Source organism: Dendrobates tinctorius, unplaced genomic scaffold (genome assembly GCF_039654945.1).
Source record: "Dendrobates tinctorius isolate UK_male_01 unplaced genomic scaffold, ASM3965494v1 ptg000249l, whole genome shotgun sequence".
Lineage (NCBI taxonomy): Eukaryota > Metazoa > Chordata > Amphibia > Anura > Dendrobatidae > Dendrobates > Dendrobates tinctorius.
Window position 1 is genome coordinate 4,278,601 of NW_027361916.1, and position 21,389 is coordinate 4,299,989.

Sequence of the window (21,389 nt, forward strand, 5' to 3'; positions counted from 1 at the left end):
ATTTATTAACTAGATTCTTTCGTCTTTGTTCTTCCTTTCCACTTCTAATAGCAGAGTTCTCAATAGCATTTGTCAGGTGTATGGCTTTTTCTGGTCTTTTGCTTCCCTTCCCATGTTGTTCTAGTTTAAAGCTCTCCTTACATATGGGGGCATATTCAGTGGAGCATCATATGGGGGCATATTCAGTGGAGCATCTTATGGAGGCAGCATATGGGGGCATATTCAGTGGAGCATCTTATGGAGGCAGCATATGGGGGCATATTCAGTGGAGCATCTTATGGAGGCAGCATATGGGGGCATATTCAGTGGAGCATCTTATGGAGGCAGCATATGAGGGCATATTCAGTGTAGCATCTTATGGGGGCAGCATATGAGGGCATATCCAGTGGAGCATCTTATGGGGCAGCATATAAGGGCATATTCAGTGAAGCATCTTATGGAGGCAGCATATGGGGGCATATTCAGTGGAGCATCTTATTGGGGCATATTCAGTGGAGCATCTTATGGAGGCAGCATATGGGGGCATATTCAGTGGAGCATCTTATGGAGGCAGCATATGAGGGCATATTCAGTGTAGCATCTTATGGGGGCAGCATATGAGGGCATATCCAGTGAAGTATCTTATGGGGCAGCATATAAGGGCATATTCAGTGAAGCATCTTATGGAGGCAGCATATGGGGGCATATTCAGTGGAGCATCTTATGGGGGCATATTCAGTGGAGCATAGTATGGGGGCATATTCAGTGGAGCATCTTATGGAGGCGGCATAAGGGGGCATATTCAGTGGAGCATCTTAAGGGGACAGCATATGGAAACATTCGATGGAGCATCTTATGGGGGCAGCATATGGGGATATATTCAATGGAGCATCTTATGGGGCCTATTCTATGGAGCATTTTATGAGGCAGCATATGGAGCATAATCTATGGAATGTCTTATGGGGCCATAACCTTTATGGAGCAGCATATGGGGCATATTATTCTATGGAGCATCTTATGGGGCCATTATTAACCTCTGTGCAGCATTATATGGGGTGCATTTTGTATGGAGCATCTTATGGGGCCATCATGAACTGTATGGAGCATTATATGGGGCTCCTGATTCAATATGGATATTCAAAAACATTCAACCTACTGATGTCTCAATTAATTTTACTTTTATTGGTATCTATTTTTATAGTGGTTTGAAAAAACCACTATATTGTAATCCGAACGCTGCTAACTTATTCTTCTTCTTATTATTATTAAGTTGATTTCCGCAATTAATACAGTACGAACCGCTACACGCACAGACTACGTTGAGGTGTCGTTTCGAAGCCAGCGTCCACGAGAGGTGTGCTAAGTATTTTTCGTGTCGATCGGATTTGTAGTTTTTGCGCAATTTGCATTTGAAAATTTTTTTTCCCGTCATTGGAATGCACTGTCCCCAATGCTTTTCAATGGGAAATGGCAAAACGTGCCCTGAGGCGATTGAAATGGCAGTTAAGCTCATTGATATGCGCAGGCAGACCAAGTTACTATGCCAACGCCTACGAATGTCACATGACGCCCCAAGGACAGAGCTTCTGCCACATAATATCAGCTCTTAAAGCGAAACCAACAGCACTAATGCAAATCTAGCTTCATCACATGACACATGCCCCTGAGAGAGAATGTACGCCAAAGTTGATTTAGAAGAAGCCCAGCGAGCCAAACTAGCTCTTAAAGGGCCGACGCGCCAAAGTGATTGTTAAAGGGCCGGTGCACCGAAATGAGTCTTAAAGGGCCGACACGCCAAATCGAAAGCTGAGCGACCCCAGGCTCCAAATCGGAGGCTGCGCCACCCCGGCCTCCAAATCGGAGGCCGAGCCACCCCGGCCTCCAAATCGGAGGCCGAGCCACCCCGGCCTCCAGATCGGAGGCTGATTGACCCCTGCCACAAAATCAGACCCTGAGGGGCCCCAACAAAATCGGACCCTGAGGGGCCTCGGCCACAAAATCGGACCCTGATGGGCCCCGGCCACAAAATCGGACCCTGATGGGCCCCGGCCACAAAATCGGACCCTGAGGGGCCCCAACCACAAAATCGGACCCTGAGGGGCCCCAACCACAAAATCGGACCCTGAGGGGTCCCAACCACAAAATCGGACCCTGGGGGCCCCGGACACAAAATCAGACCCTGTGGGTCCCCGGCCAGAAAATCGGACCCTGAGGGGCCCAACCCACAAAATCGGACCCTGAGGGGCCCCGGCCAGAACATCGGACCCTGAGGGGCCCCGCCCACCAAATTGGACCCTGAGGGGCCCCGCCCACCAAATTGGACCCTGAGGGGCCCCGCCCACCAAATCGGACCCTGAGAGGACCCGCCCGCCAAATCGGACCCTGAGGGGCCCCGCCCACCAAATTGGACCCTGAGGGGCCCCGCCCACCAAATCGGACCCTGAGGGGACCCGCCCGCCAAATCGGACCCTGAGGGGCCCCAACCACAAAATCAGACCCTGAGAGGTCCCAACCACAAAATCGGACCCTGAGGGGCCCCGGACACAAAATCGGACCCTGTGGGGCCCCGGCCACAAAATCGGACCCTCAGGGGCCCAAACCACAAAATCGGACCCTGAGGGGCCCAACCCACAAAAACGGACCCTGAGGGGCCCCAACCACAAAATCGGACCCTGAGGGGCCCCACTCACAATATCGGACCCTGAGGGGCAACACCCACAAAATCTGACCCTGAGGGGCTACACTCACAAAATCGGACCCTGAGGGGCCACAACCCACAAAATAGGAGCCTGAGGGATCCCGGCCAACAATTCAAGCCCTGAGGAGCCCAGGCCAAGGAATCAGATCCTGAGGAGCCCCACCCACCAAATCAGACCCTGAGGCCAAAGTGGCCCCTGAGAGGCACTCACAGTTAAACCGGATCCTGAGTTGAAAGTCTTGCAGGAGCAGCAGGCAAGTCTCTCTTAAAGGGGCAGCCGGGTACGATTTCAAACCACTATCTGTACTTCCTTCAGGAAATACACATCTAGTTATTTTTGAAATTTACCAGTAGCTGCTGCATTTTCCACCCTAGGCTTATACTTGAGTCAATAAGTTTTCCAAGTTTTTGTGTCAAAATTAAGGGGGGGTAGGCTTATACTCGGGTCGGCTTATACTCGAGTATATACGGGTAATCCTCCAATGTCAGCTGGACATGGTATGGGGATAGTTTATAGTTCAGTTAGTAAAGGCATCATACTTCTTGCTGTTAACTAGTTAATGCTTTCTTGACCACCACACTGCAGTGTCAAAAGAGGAAGACAGAGAGACAGGCAGCAACATCATATCAGAGAGCTCGTGACCTCAAAACACAAAATCCTCAGATCCTAATATTGTGACATAATATTAAGAATAATATCTATTCATTGATATTGCGCTATTAAATCCACTGACGGATCTGCTGTGAATGGCGAAACTCGCTGATGTGAAAGTAGCCCAAGTCACTGCCGACAGTGTCTGCATTAGTCATACTCGCCAATGGGGGGGGCAGCAAGAAAAGTGCCTAGGGCAGCACAAACTCTAAATACGGCCCTGCCTGCAGGCGTGAATAAATGTATATTACAGCCATCAGCCACGCACAGCTTAGAGATATATCATGGCACAGGTGGAATGTTTGCCCTGTAGATTATCACAATCCTCCTTGAAGTTAGTTGGTTTTAATACAAATTGAAAAGTCAGGATAAAGGGAAACTCTGCTGTTATTATACAGAAATTCACACTCGGCCTCACTGCACATTTACTGTTGTCCATCATAAAAGGGAAGTTTGGCCAGAAAGACTGGACCTGGTCTTGTAGGGACCATGAGACATTCAGCAGCACAGAAGGGAGAGAAGATTCATCCGATAAGATCTCAGGGATCTAGGAAGCCAACAGCATCATTACCCTCCGCTTTCTGTTACAGGCCCATCATAATACCTTTCTTCAAGTGATTTTCTAACTTGTCAGCACACTCTACGTACGCTGTCATTTGGCTTTATAGTTACAGATCTGGGCAGGTAACGGTCAGCGTCTTCTAATGTGAAGGAGACAATGGCTAATGAAATCAGTTATTAAACCTTATATAAGTCAGTTCTGATATGGTGTACCAAGATGGCGTCTGTGTCTTCAGACACCTTGGAAGGAATCCTTGGAATGCAGAAGCTAAGATACTGGATACCATATATGGAAGTGAAGTTGAAATAGACCTATCATAGACTGACACTGGCTACTCAGGAGATTGTGTGACACCCATTTCCTGTCTCTCTGTCTTCAGAATAAACTTCAGTTGTGTGCAAGCCTTTACTGAGAAAGGGGTAGACATCTAACTCTGTGTTCAGTGTGACTCTTTAAGAGTGCACTCGGCCTATATTGGATCAGGTGCAAGCAATCATATAGATCTCTCTTTAAGGGATCACCCTCACACTAATACCAGGGGGTAGGTGGATCCTCCAGGTTGTAAGTTCTATAGAAAAGGTCAAAGTCATTTGAACAGTTTTGGTGGAGGAGAATGTTGTGGTCAAGAGACAAAATGGTGATCATGGTAATATGGCCGGACTACACCACCGATAAGGCAGCCACAGCCAGTGACTGAGAAGAATCTGTGACTTCTCTGCATTCAGTGGTTACTACTCACCTGGGTAGTCATATGTGGGAATCTCCTCTTTACACCGCTCATCATCTCTCACATATGTCTCTGTAGTATTAATATGGGTCAGATCTTCACCCTGAAACAAATATTGTAAAAGTCACCGACAGATGGAGAAGTCCCATCTATGATCAGCTCTAATCCTGCCATCTCCACCGCTCTCATTACACAAGTATAAAACATATAATACTGGTGGATAAAACAAGACTGAGCACAAGACCTTCACAGCCGTCTACACATCATAGGGAAGATCTCCTGACACCTTCTCTCCATCTACCTGATGATCCTGAGGAACATTGGGATCTTCTTGGTTACAGTCCTGTGGAAGAAGAGGACGGGGACATCTCTCTGGTGTTGTCCTCTTACTGGATAGATCTGGAGGAAACACATACAGGGACTGAATTCATTCTCTACATACAGATAATTATAGGCCGTGTGTATTTAGTCCTGTCTATTACCTTGTGATGTGAGGGGTTTGGGAACCTCCATTATGATGGTCTTGTACAGATCTCTGTGTCCTTCTAAATACTCCCACTCCTCCATGGAGAAATAGACAGCGACATCCTGACACCTTATAGGAACCTGACACATACAATGATACCGTCATCCCCCCGATCCCTTCATAGTGTTACTGTATAATGTCCCAGCAGTGTCACCTCTCCAGTCAGCAGCTCAATCATCTTGTAGATGAGTTCTAGGATCTTCTGGTCATTGATGTCTACATGGATCAGGGGGTGAGGTAGAGGCCCTGTGATTGGGCTCAGGGGTCTTCTCCATCCCTCAGACATAGGGTCCTGACAGTGATCACCAGAGGTCTTCTTCACCACTGTGTAATCCTGGTAATGGAGAGACACATTAATAAATCTCACTCCAGACATTTCCAGAGTCCTCACCTCTCCAGTTCTGTCCATCTGTTATTCCCACAGATAAGAATGATGTAATGTGACGTCATCAGAATCTCTCACCTCTCCAGTGAGACTGAAGAGGATCTCTAGGGTGAGGTGTAATATCCTCTCCACCATCTTGTCTCTGTCCATATCCATCCTTGATGGGTAAATCAGGAAAATTTTCTTTTGTAGAAGATCTTCCCTGAGAGGATCCGATAATGTAGAGACCTGAATGAGAAGATGATGAGCCGATGTAACATCATATGAATCCTGTGTAATAATACAATTACTGGAGATAATAAGGGAAACATATGAGATTTATTATTTTACAGTGCTTAGTTTTGTTCCCTGACGTCCCCCCAGTTCCATCACCCTCATTCCCTTCTTTTGAGGTCCATACCATCAGGCTCTTCTGTCCCCTCTCCCTCAGAGTAGCGGTCATATACCGGCCCCCAGGCTCACCCACCCACTTCCTTGACCACTTTTCAGCCTGGCTGCCGCACTTCATGTCCTCAGAAATACCAACTCTTATTCTGGGAGGCTTCAACATCCCCATTAACAGCCCTACTTCCACATCTGCATCCCAGCTTCTATCACTAACCACCTCTCTTGGCCTCTCACAGCTCTCAACCTCTGAGACACAGAAAGACGGTAACACCCTTGACCAGGTCTGTGTCCGGCTTTGCTCAATCTCCTACCTAAATAACTCACCACTTCCCCTCTCTGACCACAACATTCTCTCCTTCACGCTCACAAATCCTCGCCCACCCCAGCACACTCCTACCTATCACACATTCAGAAATCTACAAGCCATTAACCCTCAGACACTTTTAGACTCCCTACAATCTTCCGTCCCCAATCTCCTCTTTTTCCTGTAATGATCTGGCTGTTCATCACTACAACACACTCTTACAACCACCCTTAAACAGGTAGCGCCCCTCACCCTCAGAACCTCCAAACACAGAGTAAAACAGCCCTGGCTCACATCGCAAACTCAATTTCTCCAGCGATGCTCTAGGAGTGCTGAACGCCGATGGAGAAAAACCCGCACAGCAGAAGACTTCATCCACTTCAAATTTATGTTAAGAACCTACAACTCTGCCCTTCACCTCGCCAAACAGACCTACTTCACCACCCTGATCTCCTCACTAGCCAACAACCCCAAGAAACTTTTTGACACTTTTCACTCCCTCCTCAGGCCAAAAGCACAAGCTCCTATCTCAGACATTTGTGCAAATGACCTGGCCTCCCATTTTATAGAGAAAATAGATAATATCCGTCAGGACATCCGCTCCCAACCACCAAGTGCTGTGACTCCCATCCCTAATTGCATTTCCCCTGGCTCACTTTCCATATTTGATCCCATCACAGAAGAAGAAGTCTCCAGACTCCTATCTTCTTCTCGCCCAACTACATGCACTACCGACCCCATTCCCTCACAACTCCTCCAGTCTCTTTCTCCAGTCATCACAACTCACTTAACTACAATCTTTAATCTCTCCCTCTCCTCAGGCATTTTCCCATCCTCCTTCAAACACTATCATTACTCCATTATTAAAGAAACCTGCTCTCGACCCATCCTAGTCTACTGCAGCCTTACCCGTTACCTCTCCTCTCACTCCCTCCTAGACCCTTCACAGTCTGGCTTCCGACCCCTACATTCGACTGAAAGTGCACTTATCAAAGTGACCAATGACTTTCTGACAGCAAAATGTAACGGTGAACACTCTCTGCTCATTCTTCTCGACCTTTCTGCAGCTTTCGACACTGTTGACCACCGTTTCCTACTCCATAGGCTCCAGTCACTAGGCATTAAGGACATCGCTCTCTCCTGGTTCTCTTCCTATCTCTCTGACCGCTCCTTCAGTGTTTTGTTTGCTGGATCCACGTTATCTCCTCTTCCTCTCGCTGTCGGGGTACCTCAGGACTCAGTCCTTGGCCCCCTTCTCTTCTCTCTCTACACGGCCCCAATTGGACAGACCATCAGCAGATTTGGCTTTCAGTACCATCTTTATGCTGATGATACACAACTATATATGCCATCCCCTGACCTTACCCCCGCTGTACTACAGAACGCCAGTGACTGTCTGTCCGCAGTCTCCAACGTCATGTCCGCTCTCTATCTGAAACTTAACCTCTCAAAAACTGAACTTCTTCTGCTCCCGCCATCTACTAACCTCCCTAAATATGTCATTTCCCTCACCGTAGGTGGCACCATAATAACACCCCGGCAGCAGGCGAGCTGTCTGGGTGTTATGTTTGACACCAACCTCTCCTTCACATCCCATATACAATGTCTTGCCTGCTCTTGCCGCTTACACCTAAAGAACATCTCTAGAATCTGCCATTTTCTCACCAGGGAAACAAAAAAAACCGTCATTGTCACTCTGATCCACTCCCGCCTGGACTACTGCAATGATCTATTAATTGGCCTCCCCGCTACTCGACTTTGCCCTCTCCAGTCCATACTTAATGCAGCAGCCAGGGTCTTCTATCTGGCTAATCGGTACTTGGACGCGTCCGCTCTTCGCCAGTCCTTACATTGGCTGCCCATTCATTATAGGGTCCAATTCAAAGTACTTGTTCTCACCCACAAAGCTCTCCACAGTGCGGCACCCCCCTACATCTCCTCCCTCATTTCCGTCTATCGGCCTAGCCGACCGCTGCGCTCTGCAAAAGGCTTTCGACTAACCTCTGCACTAATCCGCGCCTCCCACTCCCGACTCCAAGACTTCTCCCGCGCTGCGCCAATCCTCTGGAATGCTCTACCCCAAGAAATTAGGACTATCCACAATTTGCACAGTTTTAGGCGCTCTCTCAAAACACATCTATTCAGAGCCTATCACGTTCACTAATCAAAGTCATTTTATGTGCAAGTGTGAGTATGTAGCCCATTCACTATCTCTGTCCCCCACCTTCTCAAGAAGGCTGGACCATCATTGTAAATACATCATTGTAAATACACACCTGTACTTTGTATCTCCCCCACCTCATTGTAGATTGTAAGCTCTCACGAGCATGGTCGTCTTATTTTACTTTAATTATTGTATTGTTAACGTTGTTACTTATGACTTGTGTTTTGAAACTGTTAAACTGTAAAGCGCTGCGGAATATTTTGGCGCTATATAAATAAAGATTATTATTATTATTATTTTAACTACTAATAAAACCTATATATTTAGGTCACAGACAACAAGCAGTTTCCTCCTCGGAGTCGGCAGCTGAACACGTTCCTCATAGACTCATCTTCCATAACGCTAATTCTCGTCTCATTACCGACACTGGAATCGGCATTAGCAATACTGCAGGAGATATTCATTACACGCGACATGAGAAATAACTCCTTCATGATGAGGACGACATCTTCATCTTCTACTGCGGCTCTAGAGACAGATTTGGCCAGAGTCAGTCACTGCCTCCATCCCCACCGGCCGTCTATATGAAGGTTTCCCGTCTTCCCCGCACTGGAATCTTCTCTCACGTTAGATCTCAGCTCTGAGTCACACACAGAAGTTTGAGGCTTTTAGAAAAGATTTTTAGTTTCCACAAACACAACAGACAGAAATGATCTGATCCCAAAGTCTCCATGTACAGTGATTTATGGGGTTTATTTCTGGCCTTAGGCTTTCCTATATTACAAGAAAAACTCCAGAAAAAGCCGATATTAAAATGTTTCTAAAGAAAAATTGGCTCCAACAATTCTTGTAAGAAGAAAAAAAATAACAAAAAAGCAGAAGACACATTTTATAATTTTTGACACGTTAAACATTTATTAAAAAGAAATTAATCTTTTTGGGCCCCAGAACACAGATGTACACCGCAGGGACGGCACAGGAGCGGCTGCAACAAAAACCCTGAGAGTTTAACCACTTGCTGATGTGAAAAGCAAACATGGCATCTAAGAAGTTGTGACAGAGTTTGGCTGAATGCCCCCCGCCCCCAAGTACTCGATAGTATGGGGCGGCCTAGTTACTGCGATACTTACATGCCTAATAATGGGGTCTGGGCTGCAATGTATGAAGGTCTATTAGGCCGGGCCAGAGGCAGCGTCCAATAAGTTACCTTATAACGCCCCCATACACATTAGACTAAAGTTCCATGAAGGCACTGATTTCGGGGGGTTTGGCCGACCATATAATGTATTTGGGGGCCTCCCGACAGATGTCAGGGCAGAGAAGGATCCGGCATCCTGAATTTCAGAGGATAATCTGTTTGTTCTTCCTGTAGATAATCCTCCTCTAGAGGAGTCTGGAGGCGACTCTCTCATACAGACCACAGGAAAGCTGGAATATTTGTGTGTATGGGGGAGTCGGGAGAGATAGCCGTTTGCCAAATGACCATTCAGCCAACTCTGATCTCATCTGTATGGGGCCCACCATCCAGGTAAGGTGGAGACACCTGACCACACTCCAACACCGGCACCTCCACACCACAAAGTAGTGTAGCAAAGCACCACGGGTGGCTCCCTGCTTGGAGTGTAGCAAAGCACCTTTGGTGGCTCCCTGCTTGGAACACGAAACGTGCTGGGAGGCGGGTGGAGTTTAGTTTGCACTCAAAAGAGCGGGAAGAGTTTAGGATTTGGTCAGTCTGACAGAGTCAGAGGAGGAGAGAAGATCCCCGGAGTGGGATGGATGGAAGTAAGTGCTGCAGCCGACCTCAGTGACCTGGGTCCGCTGGCACAGGAAGGAGACATTATAGAAAGCCTGACTCTCCATGAGAAGGAAAGGATTGTACGGAACGCAAGGAGAGGAGGATTAAGGATTAGGGTTAGAGGAGAACCCTTCCCAAGTTCACATCGCAAGGCCGGGGACCGGTCCCCGAGGTTGTATGGATACTAATGGTCCTGCAGCAGACACCGGAGGAATAGAAGTTGTCACCACTTTATTCCTACACAAGACTTGGGGGCACAACAGCATCATGAGTGAGCCGGGACTAGGTAGTAAGGAGTCCCCGAAGCAGGCCACAGCTGTCTGCCGTACAAGTAGAGTTCATAGGAACATCTGACAGGAGGAACTCCAGTGTAACTCAGTACTGTGATTACTATAGGCGCAACAAGGGAGACATTCAGAAAAGGCATATGTTGGCGGAGTGTTGGAAAGGAGTACTTTATCTTACCTGGAAGTTGGCTGAGCTCCTGACCCGGAGGACACGGCACGGATGCGGGCGCTTGTACCACAACAGACTGTGAGTAAAGCTTTGGAACTAAATGCCCTGGTGTCCTCCACTTATTCCTGCATCCACCTGCTCAGCACTGCTACATCCCTCGTGCCTGACACTGCACCATCTACGTGTCACTTCACCTACACTGCCCTGGGACTACAGCCCTGCCTGTGGAGGGCTATAACATCATTGCTGCACCACACCATCTGTCCCAGAGGATCTGTCTGCAGCCTCTGCTTAACATCTTCATTGCCGAACGCCACAGGTGGCGTCATGAATCATTCATTCATAAACTGTAACTATCAGAAACAGACTGAACTCATTCCCTCTTTACAATGGGCGCCCAGGGCCATGGGCCGGGTCCCAGCTGCCGTGACATCTACCATTGAAGCTCATTGGGCCCGGTACCGAGTACCCCGCCGGCCCTGGGAGGGCGACCCAACTTGGCGTCGCGAACAGGATGACGAAGCCCGGTACCACCGGGTTCTGTGTACCTCAGATTTATTGGACTTAAAACATTGCTGAAAATGTGCCGAAATAACCACATTTATAGACTGTAAAATGGACTCTAAAAATGGCCGCCGACATGGTGAAGAAGGGCGTGACAACATGGGTGGTCCTAAGAAAAGACCACAAACTGTCCAGGGCCTCCCCTGCCTGAACTTCTATGCAACCGCAACATGGCCCACCCCCAGAGGGGTTCGTATACTGGCTTGGTATGGAGGAGTAGGAAGAAGACGCCGCCCCCAGAAGGAGGAGCGAGAGTCGGTGGCGGGAAAGGAGTCCAGACAGGAAGAAGGAGAGACCACCATGATGAAAGAAGGAAGGAGGCCCGAAGAGAGCACGGAGGTTGAGCTGAACCTCCCCCGGCACACTGGCTGAAGGCTCCAATCAGACTCCCAACATGAACCGTCAGCAGCTGGAAGACGAGATAACCCAGCTGACTACCCGTCTGCGGCTGAGACAGGAGGCACTTTGGATCCTGAACTGGCAGCACGCCCGGGAGGGGCCCACGCCATCAGCACCTCTATCACCGGTACCTGTCGCTGCTGCTGTACCACCGGTACCTTCACCCGCAGTACCTGTCGCTGCTGCACCGGATCTCCCTCAGGCAGCACCCATGGAACCGACGGCTGCTGCAATGTTACCGGCAGCGCCTGTCTCCACCTCCATGCTGCAATTACCGCTGGTCGCGGCCTGCCAAGAGGAGTTGTTTGAGGGCTGGGGAGCTGAAGCAGAGGAAGTAGAGCCCCAACCTGGACCTGACACGGCTGCGCAGGCCCCACCAGAGACCCCTGCGGACCCGGAGCCGCCATCTGCTCCACCGCCGCCACCAGCAGCTGATTGGACTATGCCGGTGGATGTCCATGCTTTCGACTGCCGTCCCAAACCTGCACCGGAGCATCGCCAGGAGGCTCCAGGTACGTCTGCTGCCCCTACATCTGGGCAGGCCTCGGGGTGTGTAACTGCTGCAGTGTCCGGACAGGTCGTGCTGGATCTTGTCTGGGACTGGGACTATGAGCCCTGGGGGGAAACACCTGAACCCCTAGCAGTAGTGCCCTTGTCTACGGTGGGTAGAAGCAGATCCTGGGAGGAGGATGAGACCATGGCCAAATGTCAGACCATCCACCAGCTGGCAGTCAAGCAGAGAGAATGGGAACAGCGGAGGCTGGCTGTGCTGGGCCCTGATCTGGACCAGAAGGAAAAGGTCCGTGCCGGTCACTACAGTCCCCGGGACTCAGCAGGATGGGGTCAGGTCCTGAATGTTAATCATGAGCGGGGGTTTTGTTTCATCACCGACCCCAAGTGGATCTCAGACCTATTCTTCAGCAGGAGGGATGTGGAGTCTCACCTCAGAAAGGGACACCCTGCCAGAGACCTGCAACCAGGGGAATACGCTACTTTTAACCGGCATGAGGGGTTACGTGGCTGGTACGCTATGAATATACGCCGAGAAAGAAAAGACCTATGTCCCTCCGGCAGGAATACCTCCCACTGTGGTGATCACACCTGCCAAGGCCAGGCAGGCTACATCCAACCCTGTTAACCACCCTATGGTACAGGTAGTTGCACCCGCTGTACCTCAGGCAGAAATTCCACCAGCTGCCACCACCTCGTCCTATGTGAACCCACAAGCAGGAAGAGGATGCCCACCAGTTCTCCCCTGGCAGCAGCCCAAGTCATCAGCTTCCAGCACCCCAGGAGGGGACCACCAACACTAAAGAGCATACCAATAACTAACTCTGTTACCCAGGAGGGTATTTGCACCATTGTGCCTGTTTTTTCTATTTTTGTTATGATGTTTTCTTGTTGATTCCAGTTTTTGTTGCCCAGTTTTATTGGCAGTGTTTTTCTTACTGAACTGTGGAGATCATGGACACTGAATGATCCAGAACTGTTAAGTATATAGTTGCACCTCTTTAGGTGCTCTTTCTTGGTTTTACATAAGTCTTTTAGGAATAAGGACTACCTCAACTAATTAGCGTTTTACTTTTGGAATAAGGACATTTCATGACATCTTGGCTGGATCAATGTCTATATTGCACTTATTAATAATGTTTAGCACTTTTTGATAGTAAAAATAAATAATGATAGTGGTTAATAAAGGTATTGATCGTACTAGAACAGATTTTATAGCTGACAGTGAGATCTAGGAAAGATGTGAAATTTGAATAAAGATTTAAAGTTACAGGTGACAAACCAGGCATCAGCGGTTGTCACTTAGGCTCAAGAAAATGTGAAAGAAGAAATATGTTAATGAGAATACTTGAAGTGGTAGTGTGTTTACTGCCAATAGCACTTTGAATTAGGTACTGTATTAGGACATAGATAGTTAGTTAAAATTGCTTGCAATGTTCAAGAATGAGTGCCTCCCACATTGGGAAGTTTAGATAATTGTTTATTAGCATATCAAAATTTTTGTATGTCCTGTATCTGTCCATCTTTGTTTCTCTTGCAGCCCGCGGACGTGCTGTGTTTAAAGGGGTGGTATGTGGCGCCCCTGAGGGTTCAGTCGCCACAGAGGTACTGCACCTCCTCCTGAGGTGTGGTACCCCATCATCCAGGTAAGGTGGAGACACCTGACCACACTCCAACACCGACACCCCCACACCACAAAGTAGCGTAGCAAAGCACCACGGGTGGCTCCCTGCTTGGAGTGTAGCAAAGCACCTTTGGTGGCTCCCTGCTTGGAACACAAAACGTGCTGGGAGGCGGGTGGAGTTTAGTTTGCACTCAAAAGAGCGGGAAGAGTTTAGGATTTGGTCAGTCTGACAGAGTCAGTGGAGGAGAGAAGATCCCCGGAGTGGGATGGATGGAAGGAAGTGCTGCAGCCGACCTCAGTGACCTGGGTCCGCTGGCACAGGAAAGAGACATTATAGAAAGCCTGACTCTCCATGAGAAGGAAAGGATTGTATGGAACGTAAGGAGAGTAGGACTAAGGATTAGGGTTAGAGGAGAACCCTTCCCAAGTTCACAGCACAAGGCCGGGGTCTGGTCCCCGAGGTTGTATGGATACTAATGGTCCTGCAGCAGACACCGGAGGAATAGAACTAAAAACAAGGAGAAACAAAGAGTATATGTTACCAAAAAATTATAACAAAAAATTTTTTTGTGGGCGCCCCTGGTCAAAATGAGAGCGAGAGAGAGCGCTGTATAATGAGGCCCAGGCTTTATAGTGAAGGGATAGGAGTCTGAGGAAAGGGCTGTTCTCAGGAGCTACAGTCTGAGGAAAGGGCTAAAAAGCATTCACTAGACCCCTGTACAGCTGTATAACGAGGCCCAGGCTTTATAGTGAAGGGACAGGAGTGAGGGCTTGTGCCCAGGAGCTACAGACTGAGGAAAGGGCTAAAAAGCCTTCACTAGACCCCTGTACAGCTGTATAATGAGGCCCAGGCTTTATAGTGAAGGGACAGGAGTGAGGGCCTGTTCCCAGGAGCTACAGTCTGAGGAAAGGACTAAAAAGCCTTCACTAGACCCCTGTACAGCTGTATAATGAGGCCCAGGCTTTATAGTGAAAGGACAGGAGTGAGGGCCTGTGCCCAGAAGCTACAGTCTGAGGAAAGGGCTAAAAAGCCTTCACTAGACCCCTGTACAGCTGTATAATGAGGCCCAGGCTTTATAGTGAAGGGACAGGAGTGAGGGCCTGTTCTCAGGAGCTACAGTCTGAGGAAAGGGCTAAAAAGCATTCACTAGACCCCTGTACAGCTGTATAATGAGGCCCAGGCTTTATAGTGAAGGGACAGGAGTGATGGCTTGTGCCCAGGAGCTACAGACTGAGGAAAGGGCTAAAAAGCCTTCACTAGACCCCTGTACAGCTGTATAATGAGGCCCAGGCTTTATAGTGAAGGGACAGGAGTGAGGGCCTGTTCCCAGGAGCTACAGTCTGAGGAAAGGGCTAAAAAGCCTTCACTAGACCCCTGTACAGCTGTATAATGAGGCCCAGGCTTTATAGTGAAGGGACAGGAGTGAGGGCCTGTGCCCAGGAGCTACAGTCTGAGGAAAGGGCTAAAAAGCATTCAGCAGACCCCTGTACAGCTGTATAATGAGTCCCAGGCTTTATAGTGAAGGGACAGGAGTGAGGGCCTGTGCCCAGGAGCTACAGTCTGAGGAAAGGGCTAAAAAGCCTTCACTAGACCCCTGTACAGCTGTATAATGAGACTCAGGCTTTATAGTGAAGGGACAGGAGTGAGGGCCTGATCCCAGGAGCTACAGTCAGAGGAAAGGGCTAAAAAGCCTTCACTAGACCCCTGTACAGCTGTATAATGAGGCCCAGGCTTTATAGTGAAGGGACAGGAGTGAGGGCCTGTGCCCAGGAGCTACAGTCTGAGGAAAGGGCTAAAAAGCCTTCACTAGACTCCTGTACAGCTGTATAATGAGGCCCAGGCTTTATAGTGAAGGGACAGGAGTGAGGGCCTGTTCCCAGGAGCTACAGTCCGAGGAAAGGGCTAAAAAGCCTTCACTAGACCCCTGTACAGCTGTATAATGAGGCCCAGGCTTTATAGTGAAGGGACAGGAGGGAGAAAAGTGGGGAAAGGAGCAAGAAAAGCCGGACTGCCCATCACTAACCTGCAGAGCCGCACTCCACATATATGGCTGCTCTGTGCGCACAGGACCTGTGATGAGGTCACAGGAGGGGAGGAGTCAGGAGTCACATGATCAGGGGCCTCAGTGTGTGCAGGACTCTGCTGTGCTGGTTGTCATGGTGCTGGATGAGGGGAAGTTTCTGTGTGGGGTCAGGAGGGGTTTACAGGGTGGATGTAGCAGAGCCGTGTGTGTACGAGGTGTACGGAGCGGAGCCGTGTGTGTACGAGGTGTACGGAGCGGAGCCGCGTGTGTACGAGGTGTACGGAGCGGAGCCGCGTGTGTACGAGGTGTACGGAGCGGAGCCGCGTGTGTACGAGGTGTACGGAGCAGAGCCGTGTGTGTACGAAGTGTACGGAGCGGAGCCGCGTGTGTACGAGGTGTACGGAGCGGAGCCGCGTGTGTACGAGGTGTACGGAGCGGAGCCGCGTGTGTACGAGGTGTACGTAGCGGAGCCGCGTGTGTACGAGGTGTACGGAGCGGAGCCGCGTGTGTACGAGGTGTACGGAGCGGAGCCGTGTGTGTACGAGGTGTACGGAGCGGAGCCGCGTGTGTACGAGGTGTACGGAGCAGAGCCGTGTGTGTACGAAGTGTACGGAGCGGAGCCGCGTGTGTACGAGGTGTACGGAGCGGAGCCGCGTGTGTACGAGGTGTACGGAGCGGAGCCGCGTGTGTACGAGGTGTACGGAGCGGAGCCGCGTGTGTGCGAGGTGTACGGAGCGGAGCCGCGTGTGTACGAGGTGTACGGAGCGGAGCCGTGTGTGTACGAGGTGTACGGAGCGGAGCCGTGTGTGTATGAGGTGTACGGAGCAGAGCTGCGTGTGTACGAGCTGTACGAGCCGTGTGTGTACGAGGTGTACGGAGCGGAGCCGTGTGTGTACGAGGTGTACGGAGCGGAGCCGTGTGTGTACGAGGTGTACGGAGCGGAGCCGTGTGTGTATGAGGTGTACGGAGCAGAGCTGCGTGTGTACGAGGTGTACGGAGCAGAGCTGCTTGTGTACGAGGTGTACGGAGCAGAGCTGCGTGTGTACGAGGTGTACGGAGCAGAGCTGCGTGTGTACGAGGTGTACGGAGAGAAGCCGCGTGTGTACGAGGTGTACGGAGCGGAGCCGTGTGTGTACGAGGTGTACGGAGCGGAGCCGCGTGTGTACGAGGTGTACGGAGTGGAGGCGCGTGTGTACGAGGTGTACGGAGCAAAGCTGCGTGTGTACGACGTGTACGGAGTGAAGCCGCGTGTGTACGAGGTGTACGGAGCGGAGCCGTGTGTGTACGAGGTGTACGGAGCGGAGCCGCGTGTGTACGAGGTGTACGTAGCGGAGCCGTGTGTGTACGAGGTGTACGGAGCGGAGCCGTGTGTGTACGAGGTGTACGGAGCGGAGCCGTGAGTGTACGAGGTGTATGTAGCGGAGCCGCGTGTGTACGAGGTGTATGTAGCAGAGCCGCGTGTGTACGGAGTGGAGCCGTGTGTGTAAGAGGTGTAAGGAGCGGAGCCATGTGTGTACGAGGTGTACGGAGCGGAGCCGTGTGTGTACGAGGTGTACGGAGCGGAGCCGTGTGTGTACGAGGTGTACGGAGCGGAGCCGTGTGTGTACGAGGTGTATGTAGCAGAGCCGCGTGTGTACGAGGTTTACGGAGCGGAGCCGTGTGTGTACGAGGTGTAAGGAGCGGAGCCGCGTGTGTGCGAGGTTTACGGAGCGGAGCCGTGTGTGTACGAGGTGTAAGGAGCGGAGCCGTGTGTACGAGGTGTACGGAGCGGAGCCGCGTGTGTACGAGGTGTACGGAGCGGAGCCGCGTGTGTACGAGGTGTACGTAGCGGAGCCGTGTGTGTACGAGGTGTACGGAGCGGAGCCGTGTGTACGAGGAGTACGGAGCGGAGCCGTGTGTGTACGAGGTGTACGGAGCGGAGCAGTGTGTGTACGAGGTGTACGGAGCGGAGCCGCGTGTGTACGAGGTGTACGGAGTGGAGCCGCGTGTGTACGAGGTGTACGGAGCGGAGTCATGTGTGTACGAGGTGTACGGAGCGGAGTCGTGTGTGTACGAGGTGTACGGAGCGGAGTCGTGTGTGTACGAGGTGTACGGAGCGGAGCCCTGTGTGTACGAGGTGTACGGAGCGGAGCTGTGTGTGTACGGGGTGTACGGAGCGGAGCCGCTTGTGTACGAGGTGTACGGAGCGGAGCCGTGTGTGTACGAGGTGTGCAGAGCGGAGACGCGTGTGTGCAAGGTGTACGGAGCGGAGCCGTGTGTGTACGAGGTGTACGGAGCGGAGCCGCGTGTGTACGAGGTGTACGGAGTGGAGCCGTGTGTACGAGGTGTACGGAGAGGAGCCGTGTGTGTACGAGGTGTACGGAGCGGAGCCGTGTGTGTACGAGGTGTACGGAGAGGAGCCGTGTGTGTACGAGGTGTACGGAGCGGAGCCCTGTGTGTACGAGGTGTAGGGAGCCATGTGTGTACGAGGTGTACGGAGCCATGTGTGTAAAGAGTGGAGCCGTGTGTCTACAAGGTGTACGGAGCGGATCCGTGTCTGTACGAGGTGTAAGGAGCGGAGCCGTGTGTGTACGAGGTGTGCAGAGCGGAGCCGTGTGTGTACGAGATGCACGGAGGGGAGCCGTGTGTGTACGAGGTGTACGGAGCGGAGCCATGTGTGTACGAGATGTACGGAGCGGAGCCGTGTGTGTACGAGGTGTATGTAGCGGAGTCTTGTGTGTACGAGGTGTAAGGAGCGGAGCCGTGTGTGTACGAGATGTACGGAGCGGAGTCGTGTGTGTACGAGGTGTACGGAGTGGAGCCGAGTATGAACGAGGTGTACGGAGCGGAGCCGCGTGTGTACGGGGTGTACGGAGCGGAGCTGCGTGTGTACGAGGTGTACGGAGCGGAGCCATGTGTGTACGAGGTGTACGGAGCAGAGCCGCGTGTGTACGGGGTGTACGGAGTGGAGCTGTGTGTATGCGAGGTGTACGGAGCGGAGCCGCATGTGTACGAGATGTACGGAGCGGAGCCGTGTGTGTATGAGGTGTACTGAGAGGAGCCGTGTGTGTACGAGGTGTACGGAGAGGAGCCGTGTGTGTACGAGGTGTACGGAGCGGAGCCCTGTGTGTACGAGGTGTATGGAGCAGTGTGTGTACGTACGAGGTGTATGTAGCAGAGCCGCGTGTGTACGAGGTGTACGGAGTGGAGCCGTGTGTACGAGGTGTACGGAGAGGAGCCGTGTGTGTACGAGATGTACGGAGCGGAGCCGTGTGTGTATGAGGTGTACTGAGAGGAGCCGTGTGTGTACGAGGTGTACGGAGAGGAGCCGTGTGTGTACGAGGTGTACGGAGCGGAGCCCTGTGTGTACGAGGTGTACGGAGCCGTGTGTGTACGAGGTATACGGAGCGGAGCCATATGTGTACAGAGCAGAGCCGTGTGTCTACAAGGTGTACGGAGCGGAGCCGTGTGTGTACGAGGTGCACGGAGCGGAGCCGTGTGTGTACGAGGTGTACAGAGCAGAGCCGTGTGTGTACGAGGTGTATGGAGTGGAGCCGTGTGTGTAAGAGGTGTACGGAGCAGAGCCACATGTGTACAAGGTGTACCGAGCGGAGCCGTGTGTGTGCGAGATGTACGGAGAGGAGCCGTGTGTGTACGAGGTGTACAGAGCGGAGCCGTGTGTGTACGAGGTATACGGAGCGGAGCCATGTGTGTACAGAGTGGAGCCGTGTGTCTACAAGGTGTACGGAGTGGAGCCGTGTGTGTACGAGGTGTACGGAGCAGAGCCTTGTGTGTACGAGGTGTACGTGGAGGAGTCGTGTGTGTACGAGGTGTATGGAGAAGAGCCGTGTGTGTACGAGGTGTACGGAGCGGAGCCCTGTGTGTACGAGGAGTACGGAGCCATGTGTGTATGAGGTGTAAGGGCGGAGCCATGTGTGTACAGAGTGGAGCCGTGTGTCTACAAGGTGTACGGAGCGGAGCCGTGTGTGTACGAGGTGTACGGAGCAGAGTCGTGTGTGTACGAGATGTACGGCGGATAGCCGTGTGTGTACGAGTTGTAAGGAGCAGAGCCCTGTGTGTACGAGGTGTACGGAGAGGAACCGTGTGTGGACAAGGTGTACGGAGAGGATCCGTGTGTGTACGAGGTGTACGGAGCAGAGCCGTGTGTGTACGAGGTGTACGGAGCCGTGTGTGTACGAGGTGTACGGAGCGGAGCCATGTGTGTACAGAGTGGAGCCGTGTGTCTACAAGTTGTACTGAGCGGAGCTGTGTGTACGAGGTGTACGAAGCAGAGCCGTGTGTGTACGAGGTGTACGGAGCAGAGCCGTGTGTGTACGAGGTGTACGGAGCGGAGCCATGTGTGTACAGAGTGGAGCCGTGTGTGTACGAGGTGTAAGGAGCGGAGCCATGTGTGTACGAGGTGTAAGGAGTGGAGCTATGTGTGTACGAGGTGTACGGAGAGGAGCTGTGTGTGTACAGAGTGTAGCCGCGGGTATAGGAGGTGTACCGAGCAGAGCCCTGTGTGTACGAGGTGTACGGAGTGGAGCCATGTGTGTACGAGGTGTACGTTGCGGAACCGTATGTGTACGAGGTGTACGGCGCGGAGCCGTGTGTGTACGAGGTGTACGGAGTGGAGCCATGTGTGTACAAGGTGTACGGAGTGGAGCTGTGTGTACACGAGGTGTACGGAGCGGAAACGTGTGTGTACGAGGTGTACGGAGCGGAGCCGTGTGTGTACGAGGTGTACAGAGCGGAGCCGTGTGTGTGCGAGGTGTGCGGAGCGGAGCCGTGTGTGTACGAGGTGTACGGAGGGGAGTCGTGTGTGTACGAGGTGTACGGAGCAGAGCCGTGTGTGTATGAGGTGTACGGAGCGGAGCCGTGTGTGTACGAGGTGTATGGAGCAGAGCCGTGTGTGTATGAGGTGTATGGAGCGGAACCTTGTGTATGCGAGGTGTACTGTGCGGAAACGTGTGTGTACGAGGTGTATGTTGCGGAGCCACATGTGTACGAGGTGTACGGAGTGGAGACCAGCTTCAAGTTAGTCTGCAGTTCGTCTTTAGCTATTAGATTTTAATTTATGGTGCACCAACTGTATATAAATTTTATTTGGATCAGGGTACCCTGGACCACTAGTCCTCAAAATGAACAGCTCAATGTCCTGACTAATATTTGGCAAAAAAATTATCAACTCTCACAGCCATCAGTCATTTCCTCCTTTCTTCTGGGCGCCGCCTCCTCAGTATTCAGTTATTTACCTGGTGCCTGCGCTGTAATCTTGTTTCTTGTGCATGTGCAGTTAGCGCTGCCCGTCCACTGACATCACATGATGTCTTCCTTCTCGCACCTGCGTGGACCCGTGACGTCACGCTCCCAGCTGTCTGTTCCCTGCAGTGTGTCGGTGGCGGTGCTACGGCCGGAGCCCGCCGTCGGCCTCTGCCTTCACAGAGCTCCCTGCTCTCTGTCCTCGCCTGTTAGCTGGATCTTATCAACCAGCGTAGCTCTGACAGCGCACTCCCACATGTCACACGCTGCTTCATTGCCTGAAAGCTGAACTCGGCAACCCGGCACCTTATCACTGCAAGTAAGTGTCCAAAATTGCCGTCCCCCATTGATGTGGGTTAAAGTGCAATGAGCGTGGTGTAACTACTTCCTCA

General features: G+C 51.6%; 1 protein-coding gene across 1 annotated transcript in view; it reads right to left on the reverse strand.

Moving 5' to 3' along the window:
• Positions 1–15,890, reverse strand: part of LOC141063291 (uncharacterized) — a 52,350-nt gene extending 36,460 nt beyond the window's left edge. Inside the window, exons 1-6 of the mRNA XM_073557348.1 lie at positions 15,757–15,890; positions 5,608–5,757; positions 5,299–5,478; positions 5,101–5,224; positions 4,920–5,017; positions 4,631–4,721 (exon numbers count right to left, since the gene is read on the reverse strand). Of these exons, the coding sequence (XP_073413449.1) occupies positions 4,631–4,721; positions 4,920–5,017; positions 5,101–5,224; positions 5,299–5,478; positions 5,608–5,757; positions 15,757–15,777 (664 nt within the window). The 5' untranslated portion in view covers positions 15,778–15,890. The remainder of the gene's footprint in view (positions 1–4,630; positions 4,722–4,919; positions 5,018–5,100; positions 5,225–5,298; positions 5,479–5,607; positions 5,758–15,756) is intronic.
• Positions 15,891–21,389: the final 5,499 nt, after the last annotated feature.